Source organism: Lissotriton vulgaris, chromosome 2_2 (genome assembly GCF_964263255.1).
Source record: "Lissotriton vulgaris chromosome 2_2, aLisVul1.2, whole genome shotgun sequence".
In the NCBI taxonomy this organism is placed as follows: Eukaryota; Metazoa; Chordata; class Amphibia; order Caudata; family Salamandridae; genus Lissotriton; species Lissotriton vulgaris.
In genome coordinates this window covers 325314739-325332408 of record NC_141688.1, presented here as the reverse complement: position 1 = coordinate 325332408, position 17670 = coordinate 325314739, and the positions used below count along the sequence as shown (strand labels likewise).

At 47.3% G+C, this 17670-nt stretch overlaps 1 protein-coding gene across 2 annotated transcripts in view; it reads left to right on the top strand.

Annotated features, from left to right (window-relative positions):
- Window positions 1-17670, top strand: part of DDB2 (damage specific DNA binding protein 2) — a 123002-nt gene that overhangs the window by 25416 nt on the left and 79916 nt on the right. For both annotated transcript variants that reach the window (XM_086959714.1, XM_086959715.1), the window contains exons 3-4: window positions 11526-11656; window positions 11765-11956. In XM_086959714.1, coding sequence (XP_086815840.1) covers window positions 11526-11656; window positions 11765-11956 — 323 coding nt within the window. The remainder of the gene's footprint in view (window positions 1-11525; window positions 11657-11764; window positions 11957-17670) is intronic.

Sequence of the window (17670 nt, the reverse complement as noted above, 5' to 3'; positions counted from 1 at the left end):
CCAAAGCTTCGCCGCCATGTTCCCACACCCGCAATCGCAGGGCAATGCGATATGGATGAACTGGTCAGGCAGATTTGCGTACGCTTTTCCCCCAGCACCTCTGATACCGCTGGTGGCGCGCAAGCTCAGGCAGCACTCGATGACTCTCATCCTGGTTGCTCCAATGTGGGCTCGCCAACCATGGTACACCACGTTTCTGGAACTTTCCGTGGTACCGCATCAAAGGCTTCCATCTCACACCCAGCCTTCTGACGCAGAGCCATGGCGACATTCAGCACCCAGATCCGCAACAGCTCAACCTGGCGATCTGGCTCCTGAAGTCCTAGAGTTTGGCTACCTCAATCTTCCCCCGGATTGCATGGACATCATTCGGGAGGCAAGAAAGCCCACTACTAGAGCATGTTATGCGGCTAAATGGAAGCGGTTTGTCATTTATTGTGCGAACCACGACATTAACCCGCTGGATGCTTCCATTCAGAACATCATCTGTTACCTGTTCCATCTGTACCAATGCAATTTGGCGTATACTTACATCCGCATTCACCTGTCTGCGATGGCCGCATACCTCCAGAATAGACAACACCTTTCACTTTTCAAGGTTCCTGCTATCAAAGCATTTCTGGAAGGACTCAAAAGGGTCATTCCACCACGGACACCACCAGCTCCAGAATGGAACCTCAATGTGGTTCTTACAAGGCTGATGGGTCCTCCTTTTGAGCCACTACACTCTTGCGAGCTTCAGTTCCTGACTTGGAAAGTGGCTTTCTTAGTAGCAATTACATCGCTACGGAGGGTTAGTGAGTTGCAGGCCCTCACCATCCAAGAGCCTTTTTTCCAAGTCCATGCTAACAGGGTAGTGCTCCGCAATAACCCTAAATTTCTACCCAAGGTTGTGTCTCAGTTCCACATAAACCAGACCATCGAGTTGCCGGTGTTTTTTCAAAATCCTGAGTCGCTGGCGGAGCGGATGCTCCACACCCTTGACGTTAAAAGGGCCCTGATGTATTACATTGACAGGACCAAGGATTTTAGAAAGACTAAGCAGCTTTTCGTTGCCTTTGCATCACACCACAAGGGTAACGCTATTTCCAAGGCTGGTATTGCTAGGTGGATCGTGAAATGTATTCAGATCTGTTACGCAAAAGCTAAACGCACTCTTACAATTCCACCAAGAGCCCACTCCACCAGAAAGTTGGGGGCCTCTATGGCCTTCCTTGGGAACATTCCCTTAGAGGATATATGTAGAGCAGCCACATGGTCTACCACACATACATTTACTAAACATTACTGTGTAGACGTGCACTCTAAACAGCAGGCAGCTGTAGGGCAGGCTGTTCTCAAAACACTTTTCCAAACTGCTGCAGCTGGCACGGGCGGCCGCCGCTAATGGAGGGACTGCTATTTATTCTATGCACAGATATCAATTCAGCAGCCCACATGCCTCGAACTGCAAATGCTACTTACCAGTATGCATCTGTTCTTGGCATGTAGGGCTGCTGACATTCATATCGCCCGCCCTTCTCCCCGGCGCCTGTAGCAGCTGCAGTATTCATGTATATGCTCATAGCATGGTCATCACTCACATAGTTCACTCCATCTCGGCCACAATGGCTAAAAACAATCTGGGGATGGAGTCGATGCCCATGCGCACTGTAGTCCAGGGGAGGAGCCACCTATCTCGTGATACTTCGAAGACTCTTCCAGGACAACAATGTGCAATCATCCGGACCCAACACTAGGCGGCGATCTATGCACAGGTATGAATGTCAGCAGCCCTACATGCCAAGAACAGATGCATACTGGTAAGTAGCATTTGCATTTTAGAGCCTAGATGGCTCCAACGTGTGGCGCATTTGTTCCAGGGCCAGTGAGAGCCCATGCCGCAGTTTTCCTTTTACAGCTGCCCAGCAAGTAGTGGGCAGCTGCACCGTTAAGGTATTTCTTTCAGGGGACCTGTTCTTTTGACTCTAGCAGTGGGACGCCCTCCTTCATCCCTGCCTTGCCTCCACAGCTGCGCAGCACTTAGTGCCAGCTGCAGCGTTTAGGCCCTGTTCTGACCCTGTCCTCAGCTGCCCAGCAAGTAGTGGGCAGCTTCCACGTTTAGGTTTTGCGCAGTGGCACACCCTTGACTTTAGCTGCCTAGGCAGCAGCCCTGACTTTGGGACATAGGGCATTTGAGCCCCCCTATTTGAGATGGCCCGTTGGCCAGGGGGATGGTTACTTTTACAGGGCGCCAGCCCTAATGTGATTTATGTGCTAACGCTTTTGGGTGCTAGGAAATGTATTGTGTATAGTATGTTTTGCGCACCCTGTTTGATACCTCCAGAGATAGGGTTTATGCTTATGAGGTTGTTTTACCTATTTAGGTTTGTGTTAGGGAGATTATACTTCCCTGTGTGATTTACGCCCCTAGTGTAATTTTTACTTAGGTGGTTAGGGTCTAATGCATTTAGACTTATGGGATACTGTGCATGATGGATTTCATGTCACAGACTGTTGCAAAGTACAGTGATTACCAGTGTTTACTGGTTGTACTGTTCTATGGCCTATTTTACGTGTATGTTTAGGATCTAGTTCACTTTTACCAAGTTCACTCTGTGATGTCTCTGACAGTGGTCCATGTGGCCCTGTCCTGTGTATATAATCCCTTGTAAATATTGACCAGTGCCCGTTGGCACATTGTACATAATGTGATTACTATTCTAATGTGTTTTGAGAATACAAAGGCTATTATTGATATAACCTTGTGTGGCGTTCCTTTTGTGGAGGGCCTGGGATGTTGTTTCTGGTGGGTGCGTGCGCAAATGCTTTACACATGGCCTCCAGGATAAGCCTTACTGCTCGTGCCACGCTACCAAGTGTGTGAGCAGGGGTTATCTTTGGAGTGTAACTCCCTAGCCCTAACTAGAGTGGTGGTCTCTGCCTGGCTTTGGCGCAAGCCTCAGCCAACCAGAGATCTCATTTCTAACAGGAATGATGAGAAACACCAAGAAACAGTGCAGAGTATACATTAACATACACTTCAACGTAAACAAGCACATATCTTCAGATGCTTGCCTGATATGCTCTAGACATTTGCGGTACACCAGTAGACGCGTTTCGGTTTCAGATACTTGACATAGATCTAAGCAACGCCAGTCAACCACTCCACAATCTCTCACAATGGAACTTAAACAACTTTATGTATAAAACACTTAAAAATAATTGGTGATTATAAAAAATAATGATCTTAAACCCATAATTTTAACAACCGTAACTTATATTATCAATGGTTTGAGAGTACAGTAGCCATTCTGTAGGTAACCCGGCCTAATCTATTGTCACTGAAATCATTCTGTATTACCAGACATCCTATAGTGGAGCCTAACCCCTCTTCCATATATTGTGATGATGAAATCATTCTGTATTACCTGACATCATATAGTGGGGCCTAACCCCTCTTCCATATATCGTGATGATGAAATCATTCTGTATTACCAGACATCCTATAGTGGGGCCTAACCCCTCTTCCATATATCGTGATGATGAAATCATTCTGTATTACCAGACATCCTATAGTGGGGCCTAACCCCTCTTCCATATATCGTGATGATGAAATCATTCTGTATTACCAGACATCCTATAGTGGGGCCTAACTCCACTTCCTTGTCCATTACCTCCTACTCAATCATCAATGTCTTCTGATCTATGGAATGCTTGTAGTGGGACTTCACCTTTGTAGCTCCACTTTCCTGACTCTGCTTTACAGCGCTAGCCATGTGTAGGGCCGTGGGTGGGGACCTTGTGTAGGGGCCGTGGGTAGCGCTCATGTTTAGGGCTAAAGTGAAGTGATAAAGCTGGTGCAGGGTGGCTGGTGCTGCTAATCCTATTCTTGGCACTCTGACGGTGCTGCACGGGCCCTGTCTGCCCTGCTCCGCTGCATTAGCTGCTGCAGGGCATGTCTTGGTAGAGGCGTTTGAGCTGAGGTTGCTCGGCTTTATTTGGCATGTTCTTCTCTAGTTGCAGACCATCATCATTGCTTGTGCGCCAGGGGAGTGTTTCTGTGTTCTTTGCCTGACTGTTGCATGGCCGCCTCTCAGGACACACCACAGTATATAAGCAGAAGTGTCCGCTGTTTATGGTCTTGAGCCTGGTAACTGCTCACTCAGCATAGAGCGCAAGAAATGCATGGAAAAGAGACATCCTGTCTACAGGGACACAGCTGCTCCCAATGGGCAGGAGACCCTGTCTACCTCATGGTAATAGTTTCTGGACCTTGTTGGTGAAGCAATGGCTGCTGCCTGCACTGCTCCTGAGGATACTTCTCCCACAGGGTGCATGACGGGTGATCATGATGGTGGTGAGGATTTGGACCCAGCCCCAAAGGCAAAAGAAGTCCTGGGGTTTAGCATGTGGAGAATGTTGCTTCTGCCCAGGAAATGCAGCGTGAATCTTTCTGGATTCACTATGCTGTGCATTATTCCGCGGTCTAGTGGTTGGGTCTGGATTTTTTTTCTTCGTAGTACAGGTGGGCGTCGACGTCCCACCTTTTGGTGTACTTCCTGTGACGTCGGCATGCTTCCTGCGGAAGCTCCCAACTTTGGGCGCCATATTCAGATTCTTTTTTGCGCCGTTGGGTCTGGATCGTCGACGCCGAAGGAAAAGGACCCGAAGGCTACTTCGACGTCTACGTCGAAGAGATCATCCGAAACACTCTAAGCCGAACAGGCTGCCAAAATGGAAGGGAAAAAGAGAAGGCTCGAGGCCTGAAATGGATAACATCCTGCAAAGTAAAAGAGAATTTGACGAACGGATGACAAGGTTCACCATCCCGTCAAAGCCGGCGACGACGATCGTTGAGGTCGAGGACGAAGAGGAGTTCGACGCCGAAGAGCCGACAAACTCCAGAGCCCCAAGAACACCAAGAGGGAGAGGGCCTATACTATGGCGAGGAAGACCAGTGCACGAGTTTGGGCTCGGCATCCTCGGTGGCGCAGGACCTCGATTGGCAGGACCTCAACGCCGAAAGCTCGGAAGAGGCCGTGGAGACGTATCCTTCGAGCCCTTCGCCGCCAGATGACATTGGGATCTACAACATGGTCATCAGGAACGCAGCAATAGCTTATGGAGTGAAACTGGAGGAAGAAAAACCAAAGTTCTGCTTCCTCTTAGCGACCCTGCTCCCTTCTCAAACAAGGAGTCAATTCCTCCCCATTCTACCAAGTGTCCTGGACCAGGGGAGGGAGGCATTCCAAGAACCAGCAAGCTGCAGGTCTGTCACACCTAGGACAGAGAAGAAATACTAACACTCCTCTAAAGATCCCACCTACATCCAGGGATCCGTTACGGCTGACTCAATCATTGCAGCAACAGCCAGGAAAAGGGCCAACGTTCCCACAAACTCTGGGCTACCACAGACAAAGAAAGTAAGAGGATAGACCTCACTGGACCTCAAAGTGACTCCGCACCACCAAGCGTGCCCACCCACACAACACCTCTACGGGAGGGGCACAACAAAGTCAATAAAAATGGGTTACAGGGACTAAAAAACAACGAACATGTAACACCAGTGGGAGGCAGACTAAAGCACCAGACTAAAGCACTGCTTCCAGGAATGGAAGAAAATAACAACAGACAAATGGATACTGAACATCATACAGTTCCGGATACTGCATAGAACTGCAAAAGAAACCGCCAAACAGGAAACCAAAAGGAAGGGCGAGCTCAGCAAAAGAACTATCGCTACTCATAGAGGAAGCACAAGAACTCCTCCGCAAAGGGGCCATAGAAACAGTACCATTCAAAGAAAGAAACCAAGGAGTGTACTCGAACCACTTCCTCACAGCAAAGGTGGATGAAACGTTGAGACCCATCCTGGACCTCCGGTTCCTAAACCAATACATAAAAATACAAAAATTCAAAATGACATCTCCACAAGAAGTCATTCCTCAGATAAGGGACAGAGACTTTATGTCCACCATAGACCTCAAAGACGCTTACCTACACATTCCCATGAACAGGCAACACAAACATCTACTGAGATTTGCCATCAACAAAGCACACTACCAGTTCACAGCCCTGGCCTTCGGACTAAAATCTGCTCCCAGAGTCTTCACCAAGTGCCTCGCAGCCATGGCAGCGCACCTACGGAGGGAAGGGATTCATGTATACCCCTACCTCGACGACTGGCTAATAAAGGCATGTTCCTACAGACAATGCAAAAAACATGCACAGCGGGTCACCAAAACGCTAACAGAACTGTGATTCTCAATACACTGGGGGAAATCCTCAATGGAACCAGAACAAGTAAAGATCTTCCTAGGGGCACAGATCAACACCATACAGAGCAAAGCGTTCCCTAGCAACAAGAGAACACTTGCCCTGCTGAAGGTGACACGTCCGTACCAGAAGGGGCGATGTCTGACCGTGAGGGATGATGGCGTCCTGCATACACCTAGTCCCCAATGTACGGCTCCACATGAGACCATTCCAGGAATGGCTGCAACAACAATGGTCACACGCTACAGGGAGTTGAAAAGATCTAGTGGTTGTAACGCACGCAGTGCAAGAAGAGCTAGCGTGGTGGAACAAGGAGAACATAACAAAGGGGAAGCCTTTAACACCACAAAACCCAACAGTGACCACCACCACAGACGCATCCCAGAAGGGATGGGGAGCACACATGAGCCAGCTCAACTACAACAAATGCGATCAAGCACATCAACTACCTGGAGCTAAAGACCGTGTTCCTCGCCCTAAAAGCCTTCCAGAAACAACTGTACGGGCAAAGAGTGTTGATACAAATTGACAACACCACAACGATGTTCTACATCAACAAGCAGGGAGGAACACAATCAGTCACACTATCCAGCCTAGCGTAGGAGATATGGAGATGGGCCATCCCACTAGAAATAGACCTCCTGGCCATACATCTACCAGGAAAGGACAACGTGGAGGCAGACTGGCTCAGCAGACAGACATCGGCATCCCATGAGTGGGAGCTCAATGCACAAGAAACACAAAGGCTATTCAAGAAGTGGGGGACACCAACAGTAGACCTATTTGCAACACATCAGAATGCAAAATGTCGATACTTCGCATCCAGGCAACCAGGGTAACAATCCCAGGGGAATGCCCTATGGATAAGCTGGTCGAAAACATTTGCCTACGCTTCCCCCCCCCCTCCCTTCCCCCCCCCGATACCACTGATACACAGGGTACTCATCAAATGCAGAACCAGCAACATGACGCTGATCCTGGTGGCTCCAAAGTGGGCAAGGCAGACCTGGTTCTCACAAATAGTGGAAATGGCGCAGGGACCACCCCACAATTTCGGGAAAAGAATAAACTTACTCTCCATTCAAAACAGAGAGGTACTGCACCCGGAGCCAGATAGCCTCAGCCTAGCTGCATGGCTCCTGAAGACATAGAGTTTGCACACATGAAACTGCCGGAGAGCACACTGCGGGTGCTACGAGAGGCAAGAACATTTACCACACTGAGGTGCTATTTGGCAAAATAGAAAAGATTCACACAATGGTACATCGGGGAAAAACTACCCAAGAAGATGACTAGGGAATCAACAGTGCTAAAATATTTAACACATCTGCTAAAAGCAAGCCTGAGTTCCACCTCTCTGAGGGTACACCTAGCAGCGATAGTAGCCTACACAAGAGGAGAGACCGGAAAGAGCTTCTTTACATCACAAGTAGTAAAAAGATTCCAGGATGGGGCTAAAAGGATCGCCCCACCCAAAAGGATGCCGCCACCGGCATGGAACCTTAAATTAGTCCTAACAGAACTTATGAAGCCGCCTTTTGAACCCATTCATAAGGCCTCACTGCAAATGCGCACGATGAAGACAGCCTTTCTAGTGGCAATCACTTTGCTACGCAGGGTAAGCGAGCTGCAAGTGCTAACGCTACAAGAACCTTACATCCAAATACACAATGACAGGGTGGTAATCAGGACTAATCCACACTTTATGCCAAAAGTGGTGTCCAGGTTTCACATGAACTAGACAATACAAATACCAAGCTTCTTTCAGAAACCATTCACAAGCGCAGAGAAGGCACTGCACACTCTGGACGCTAGAAGGGCGGTCATGCACTTCATGGAAAGAACTAAAGACCACAGGAAAACAAAGCAGTTCTTTGTGTCCTTTGCAAGCAGTTTCCTGGGTAGACCAGTAACAAAGGGAACCATTGCCCGATGGATTGCACAAACGATACAATTCTGCCACAAACAGGCAGGTCAAGAACTAACAGAGGTGGCACAAGCCCACTCTACCAGGAAAAAGGGAGCAACAATAGCCTTCCTGGCAAACACACCCATTCAAGACATATGCCTGGCAGCAACATGGGCTTCAGTGCACACGTTCACTAAGCACTACTGTATGGACATACAGATGAACAAGGAAGCACAAGTAGTACAGAAAGTGCTTCAACATATATTCAATAACCAACACTCATCTTCCACCCAGCCGCCACAAACATAAGAAACCGCTACAAAGTCTATGCACAGCCTAATGAATCCTGAAAGATTCACGCTGCAATACGAATAGTTTCTTTCTGGATTCACTAGCGAACCCAACCGCCTCTGCCAGAAAGATGAGGCAGGAGAAGAAGGTGGAAATACAAGGACAATATACAGACACCTTAAGAGACCAAGTGGAAATTCATTTACTTAACCTCTTCAATGCTGATGACGGAACCGCTCCGTCATCAGCCGCGGTGGCGCTGTGCTGATGACGGAGCGGTACCGTCATGGCCCGCCCGACGCGCCTGCACGGGGCGGATTCCGCGCCTGCGCTGGGCGTTCTATTGAGTGGGCGGAGCCATGACGGAACCGCTCCGTCATCAGCACAGCTCACCCGAGGCTGGTGACGGAGCGGTTCCGTCACCAGCGTGTGACCGCTGCGCTGGGTCGGAATAGCCGCTGCAGCGAAGGTGTTAAGAAAACATTGAAAACATTAAGAGGATTCGCAAACATAACGCAAAAACAAGAAAAAAAGAATCCGAGGATGGCGCCCAAAGGTGGGAGCTTCTGCAGGAAGCGTGTTGACGTCACAGGAAGTACACCAAAGGGTGGGAAGTCAACGCCCACCTGGGCTATGGAAAAAAAAAGAGAAAAGAATACCATTCCAGACCCAACCCCTAGACCGCGGAATAATGCACAGCATAGTGAATCCAGAAAGATCTTCAAGCTGCAAAACTACACGACAGGTAAGAAACTATTCGTTTCCCAGAATTGGAGGTGACTGATAACTTTTATGCCCAGATTCTTCGACTTTCCACTTAACTGCAAATTAAGCCTCCTTATGTATTCAGGATTAGTTGTGCATTAAGATATATTAGCAACATTGGCTTTTAAATATCACCAGAACAATAACTTGTAGGAAAAACAAAGACTCCGAGTAAGTATGTGGCGAAGGAGTGCATTAAGAGATCGCAGAAATGCAGGTCTAGAGAATAGTATTGTTGCGTATCCTGGGCCCATGTCTACAAGGTGAGGATTCCCGCCTGTGTGCGTGAATTTAATCTTGGCCCCAGTCAGTAAAGACAGAATGCTTCACAGAGCCTTTAAGTAGTCTTGCTGTCGCCTTCTTTGGTTAGGGTGAATCTGGTGCCGCACCAATCATGATCTTTGCCTGCGTGTCGTTTCTCTCTCCCTCATTGATCAATTCCCAGGGTTTATGTATGACATTGACCACTAATTTTTATCTCATGTTGTTAGAATCAAAAGGGGATTTAAAAGTACTAGATCTAACTGGACTGAACTAGTGGGATGCAAAATAGATCACCTGTGAAAAAAGCCCCTAAGTATGTGTGTCATCTTCAGCTCATGTTTACTTCAAGTGTCTACTTCTAAAACCTGGAGATGTCGCTATCGAAAGGATTTATTAGACTTGTGGTACCCTATGGTGTACAATTTAGGGTAAAACATATTTAGACATGAATATTGCTTTCACAAGTTCTGGGAAGGCTGATAAAAATGCTGAGTGTGATCTGAAGTTTAGCCAGGCTAACACAAATAGACACTGTTTCTAAAATGGAACTGGTCCTGCATGTGTTTAAGAATCTCAAACGTTCTACTAAAACTAACATTAAGAAGCCTGAAAGCAAGCGATTAAAATAAATGAAATTATATAATTATTAAGGGGAACAGTCATTGTGTTTGACTTCCCCGAAATAAATGCAAAACTAAACAATCACTGAATGTGTTTTTGCGTCAGCTTGAATATGATAACTTCACGATACATATACAGAACTGAAAAATATGCTAGAAACGTCTAGAAACTTGCATTTGATGGAATCTCAGTTCGTTGCTTGTTGCATGTTCAGTAACACTTTCCATCTGTATTGGTAAACATGGGATCTTATCCGTGTCTTATACATGGAGTACACCTAGGGTTGTACTGAAATGTGGAATGGGTAACCGCGCTTAGAGGGTTGACTAACTTCCTTGTCATTTTAGTGCTTAGGGCAGTTTTGTACCAAGTGAGTTGTGTTATTTCATAGTGCTGAGTCGAGTTGTGATGAAAATAGAACAGATAGGAAAGTATAGTACTTGGCGTCCTCCTAGGTGTTATAAGGCTGAGATGTAGCGCTTCAGAGTACTGAGCTCTCAACTCTCAACATGTGGAGAAGTGTGGCTCAGGGGTTAGAGGCGACAGACCCGGAAGCTGAGATCGGCCCTGGACCAGGGTTCAATTCCCCGCCTCGGCGGGTCTTGGGCTAAAAATTCCACGGTCTCGATAATTCTCGCTCCGGTGCCTTCTCAACTCACGGGTTCATGCTCTGCGACTCTGGGCAATAGCTTGCTTAATCTCCACAACGGCCCCTCGCGGCGGGATGCCTGGCTTTCACCTTGTGGATACCCTGCCGGGGCCTCTCACAGGGGAATACCAGGACGGGTTCCCTAGGCAAGCGCCAGGATGCCCTTTGTGGTGACAGGTCGCGCTATATAAGTATACCTACATTTACATTTACAACTCATGACGCTGTCATTGGTCTGCTTTCGCTCGTTTTGTGTTTCGCTGAGAATAGTGTAACAATCCTGAGTGAGTAGCTAATGCCTCAGGCTGGTAACTGATTTGAGCATGGTTTAACCAAATGCATCCCTTCCAAGGTTGACTAACATTAGGATATTTTATGAGGGCCTGTGTCGGCTAGGGAGGTCAGGCTTTCTTTGCTAATCTTCATCTCAGATGTATTATTTAGGTATGTAGAATGCTGACTTGATATTCAGTTATTAAGAGGTATTGACAGTGTTGTACTTTGTTCTGAGTTTCTAGCCCACGCTCCACACTTTAGTAAGCTTTGGACCACACTATCTTGTTACCATGGAGTATAACTGCCCTGAGGCACCTGGAATGTCTGGCAGTGGTTCAGCCGATACCTTGGATGGCTGGATTGTTGTCTTGCATACTTGTGTTAAGAATGACTAGAGGCTTTTCTAACCATGTTGTTGATGAATGAGAAACTCATGCGCCCATGTAAGTGTTGTGGTGACATCGCAGTTTAACTCTTACTCTTCTCCAACAGAGGTCCGCGTGGGTCCCTCCTTCCGGCGAAACATCGATGTGGTGTGTCATCAGGTGGACCTGCAGCGGAGCATTGTGCATTATATCAACCAGAACACTCTCGGAGGCAGTATCCGGGCTCAGCTGAGGCGGGTAAGCTCTTACAGTGACTGCTGTTCTCTATCTGGCCATATATTCTGTGGATCTTTTGACTCTGTTTCCAGCTTAGACTTCACATGTGTCTTTTTTGTGTTTGGACAGTGTCTCCAGCAGCCCTTTCTGCGATCCTTGGCTTCTTACAAGCTTTTCCGCACTGCCAGCCCTTTTGATAGACGGGTAACCTGCCTGGAATGGCATCCGACTCACCCCAGTACGGTAGCAGTGGGCTCCAAAGGGGGCGACATCATCTTGTGGGACTACGCAGTGCTGAACAAGACCTGCTTTGTGCAGGGGGTGAGTATGACGGAGCTGAGAGATTTATGTTATGTTATGTACCATCTCTTCTATAGCGCACGGCTACCCCAAAGGGTGTCCCGGCGCTTTGGCAAAGAGGCCTGAAACCGAAACAAACACCACACGGCAGCTCGCAGTGGTCCGCGAAATCAAGCAGTAAAGAGCCAGGTCTTCAGCTCTCTTCTGAAGGAAAGGAGACTGTTGGCTTTCCGAAGGGTAACAGGGAGCTCATTCCAGTGACGAGCCGCCAGATGTCGGAAGGACCGTCCTCCCATCCGGGCACGTCTGATAGGCGGAACAGCGACCATGGCCAGTGCGGCCGACCGCAGCTTCCTCCTTGGCACATAGAAAGCCACGAGCTTCCTAATGTAGTTCGGGCCGACAAAATGAAGGGCCTTGAACGCCAGAGTAAGAATCTTAAATACGATTCTTTTCGAGATGGGAAGCCAGTGCAACTTTTTGAGCAGATCAGAGGCTCTTGCTCTACGTGGAAGGTCAAAGATGGCTCTTGCCGCCGAGTTCTGCACTATTTGCAGCCTGGCAAGTAAGTATTTAGGCAATCCCAGATAGAGGGCATTAGCGTAATCGAGTCGCGATCCGATTAACGCCTGAACAATAATTTTTTTGTATTGTATGGATAACAGCGGGAGAAATTTTCTAAGCATCTTCAGGATGCCGTAGCATTTCCCCGACAGCCCAATAATCTGGGATCTGAAAGATAGGTCATCATCGCATACCACACCAAGGTTCTTGGCTTGCGTCAACACCTTCTCCGGCGGGAACATGTCCTGGGGCCACCACGATTTCCAGCACGGGTCAGGTGCACACCCAAAGAAAAGCAGCTCAGACTTGTCTGAATTGCATTTTAGGCTGTGTCGTTGAAACCAAGCGAAGACCGCACTCAGGCAGTCTTTGATTCTGGCGCCATCAAAAGCCTCTCCCTTCCTGCAAGTGAACAGGAGCTGGGTGTCATCAGCGTAGGATATGATCTGGGCACCAAAAGCCTCCGCTACCGCCGCCAGAGGGGCCATATAGATATTAAAAAGGGTGGGGCTCAGAATAGACCCTTGAGGAACCCCCATCTCTAGCGGCGGCATTTCAGCGGAGAACGGAGGTGCCCAGATCACCTGTCGACGACCCGATAGAAAGGATTTAAACCAATCCAACACCGTCCCACGAAACCCGATCTCCCAGAGTCTTAAAAGGAGACCGTCATGTGGGACGGTGTCGAAGGCCGCCGACAGATCCAGCTTGACTAAAATAGCCTTTCCCCCTAGATCGAGAGTTTCCCTGATAGCTTCGGTGACCTCAAGAAGGGCTGTCTCCGTGCTATAGTTAGCACGGAAACCAGACTGTGAATCATGGAGGATGTTGTTGCTCTCGATGAAGTTGGTGATCGAGAGCTGCACATGTTTTTCAGCCACCTTCGCTAGAGCAGGAAGCAGGGAGATCGGCCTATAATTAGCATGCACCAGGGGATCTAAAGTAGGCTTTTTTATTAGCCGCAGAATCAACGCGTATTATTTGATGAGAAAATGACCTGTCAGCGGTTCATATTGTGCACAGGAGAAGTGGGGCAGAAGGACGATTGGAGATGATGGTGCAAAGAGTCAGGCTCTGATTTAGATCCCAGCAGACGGGTTACTCTGTCACAACGGTACGATGACGAATATCCTGTCTGATGAAATATAAATCCCATTATATCCTCTGGGATTTATACTCCAGTGGACGGGATATCCATCACCGTTGTGACTGAGTAACTCGTCCGTCGAGATCTAAGTCAGGCCCAAGGTGTAGGAAGAGGAAAAGACTGCACATTCTCCATACATTAAAATGGTTCTCTACCCCGAGTTTGCATGGGACGGCCTTGGATACGGCTGTCTGATCCAGGATGCCAGGAGGAGGTGGATGTAGCAAAGGGCACCTTTTGGCATGGTTACCCCCCACTTTTTGCCTGACTGACTCATCTTTGACTGAGTGTGCACTGTGTTCCTGATTACCAGGTTCCCAGTACATAATTGGCACCTCTGGCTCACATAAAAGTAAGTCACTTGTAAAAGGTATTAGTGGTTCAAGGGCCCTGTGACCAGAGATGGTCTCTAAGGGCTGCAGCATGTATTGTGCCACCCGATACCCCTCACCAAACACAGGCATACTACCACTAAAGGCTGCGTGTGTCGGTGCAGATAAAAGTGAGGAGTCGACCTGACACGCATACCAGCACTGCAAGAGGCATAGATTGGTAAGTCACCCCTACAGCAGGCCTCGCAGCCCTAAGGCAGGGTGCACTACACATCTTGTGAGGTCATAACTGCATGAACAGATATGACCCCATAGTGTCGAAGTCCTTTCTTAGCAGAACTAGCACTCCTCGCCACCCCTCCCAACCCCCCCTCACCCCAGGGATAGCGTCCCTTAGATGCCCCGCTACATACCAAATGGAGGACATTAATCAGTTATTCATTGATGATTAGCATCCAGTTGTACACGATTTGATTAGTTTGCTGATTTTATTCCTTCAAGAATTCCTTCATTCAAGAATAATCACATTTTCTATATAAATGGCATTTCATTTACAAAATGTTCTATGAATCCATTAATGAGGCGAATCAAACAAGTTTCAAATGATTCCAATGCATTTCAGGCCTTCATCAGGGGATGTTGATTCTGAGTAAAACAATAGAAAAGATAGGATGAAGTAAGAGAATGACTGTCACGGCGAGGTAATGTCCGTCAACAAGTGCTAAGTGCCGAAGGGGTGAAAATTTTGTGAAAGTGGTTTGGAAAACTCATGCCCTGTGGTTGGCTCACCACGTGTCGTGAATGCGCATCGCAAACGCGAGTGTCAACCTTGTACTATACTTGACACTCCTTTGGTTATATGTGGGGTAAAACAGTGAAACCAAGACGGTTAAAAGACGTGCTTGATTCAAGTGATGCCGGTAGGTGCAAATTAAACCCACTGACTCACTGTCGGGGAAGATGTCATGTGCCCTAGTAGAATCAGTACAAGTCCCTGAGTAAATCTCGTAAGTGGATGAAAACTTAAACCAATGGCTCACTAGAAGTGAAATGCCAATACCAGTTAAAGCGTGTATAAATCGGATATGCAAAAGACACATGAAACATTGAAGCAGGCATAATTAAAAAAACATGCTGCATTCAATTATTGTCAACTTGTGTAAACAAACAGAATCTCCTTTGTGGAAGGTTAGTAAAACTCCTGAATCGCTGTCTTGAAGGTTATTATATCAGTGCGGTTCCACAGTGATAAATGAAAACATTAAAGTGTGCAGAAAAGCTAAGCGTGAAACAGGAAAATGCTAGCTAAAAGTAAAGTGCCAATTGCGATTAAAACGGGTGTCGGTCAAACTTACGAAAAGACGTGCATTCGAGTCTTGCATCTTGGTTCAGTGTCATAGTTAATGGGCATGATGTACCCAAAGCTATGAAAATGCCAATACAGCTAAATAGGACTGTCTTATACATCGCAACATGGAGCAGCCATGTTAGAGAGGTGTTAAATCATGAAGCTGGAGTATGTGCGGGAGAACAAGATATAAAGGCTTAGTGTAGGTGGGGTGAGGTTAAAGGTGAAATTGAAAGTGAAAATAGAAAATTAATAAGTCCTTAGTGGACCGTTCAAGTGTGGCGAGTTGGAATGTAGAAAACTAATCATGAAAAGACATGGAAGAAAGACTTTCAGAAGTCATAAAACAGAGAAAGACCATTAGAGAGGAGTGGATGAACATATTTGTATGAAGAGGAATGACAACAGTGTAAAATAAATAAAAGCTTAAGAACTAGAGAGAAAAAAATGCGGACAATGTAAAAAAAATGTTTTTTTTAAAAGTTAGAGATGTGGACAATGTATTATTAAAATAATTGTAAATTACCAAATTAGTCCAGTTATGTGGGATAAAGGAAGGTGAGGTGGGATGCCTAGCGCTCCCCACTTATAAGAAGCAACTGTATGCGATTGTAAAGACCATTAGACGTCAGGCAATCAAGTCCAGTATGTTTCTCCTTGTAAAAATGTACTTTCAATTGTCTCTATCTTTCATTGGTTCAGCGGTTTATAATATCATCTAGCGTAGGTGACTGATGTTATGGTTAGACTCCGAGAAGTGAGTGGCTACGACTGATTTGACATTCTGTGTTCTGATGTTGCTCTTATGATCATTCAGTCTGACTTTGATTTTACGTTCAGTCTTTCCAACGTAGACCAGGCCACACGGACATTTCAACAAACACACTACATTCCTCGTGCCACAGCTGGCAGTGATGTGTATCCTAGTACCTTTTAAGTGGGTGGTTTATGTAGTTATCTTTTATGATGCTACAATTCAAACCAGGAACGGTTCTTTTGTATTCTGCTCCATCATTGATGTTCCCCCTCTTTCCTAGGAGTTTTTATGTTTTTGCTTAGTTCTTAGGTACGCAGAGGAAACTCAGCAAATATATCTTTGAAGTCGGGCTCCATTTGTATCATTGGCCAATCTTTATGAATGATTTTCTTCAATTCCGGGCTTCTAGTTGAGAACTTGGACACTAGAACCACTCTGTTGGATTTACCAGGTTCATTGTTGAAAGTTAATAGCTGATTCAGAGTTTTGGTTGCTGAACTTGTCAAACCGTTATTTAATACTTCAGGCGGGTGACCTCTGGTTTTGAATCACTCGGGCATATCATGCATGTTTACTTCCACTTTATTGCGATAGAAACAATTCTTTTAACTCTTAGAAGTTGTGAATATGGTAGGTGCATTTTAGTGAATTTTGATGGAAACTATTGAAGTGTAATAGATTGGACTTAAACATCGGACTCACACAGCCGGCCACACGCTCGACCCTATCTTCTCCGCCAGCGGGAGCATCAGCTACAGCCACACCACCAAACTCTCCTGGATCTACCACCACTGCGTGCATCTTGCCTTCACCACACCCACCGTACACCACTGCCCTCACCACCTCCCCCGTCGCATCACCGAAGAACTTTTGTTGACTCCCTCAGAACAACCACTCCGCCAATGGACATCAACACCACAACACGCAACCTTCACGAAAGGATCTCTAACTGGGCTGACACAGAAGGAAAGACAAGGCAAGCAACACTCCCAAGAAAGCCAGCTGGTTCACCCCCCCCCACCCCCCCTCCACGAGTCCAGACGCACCTGCAGATGACTCAAGAGGAGGTGGATGAACAACAGCACCCTGGAAACCTAAGCTACCTTCAAATCTGCCATCAACGCACACCACCTCCTCCTCAAAACCACAAAGAAAATGGCTCTCCAACACAGATTCGGGGCCAATGCACACAACAGCAAAGAACTCTTCCCCATTGTCATGTAGTTTTCCAGGCCCGATAGTGAGCCCACAGACGTCCCCCCTCCCAAGACCTCTGCAACAAACTCTGCACCTTCTTCCACCACAAGATCAGGCAGCTCTATGACCGCTTCAACACGCTAGACGTGGAGAAGTGTGGCTCAATGGTTAGAGCGGCAGACCTTGATGCAGAGCGCTGGCCAGGGACCAGGGTTCGATTCCCGCCTCAGCGGGATCGGGCTTAAATTCCTCTGACCGGATATTCTCGCCTCAGTGCTGAATCTAAGCATGGGCCCCACGCTGCAACTCTGGGCAATAGCTTGCTTAGTCTCCACAACGGCCCCCGATACACAAGGGATGCCTGGTTTCACCATGGGATGCCCAGGAGTG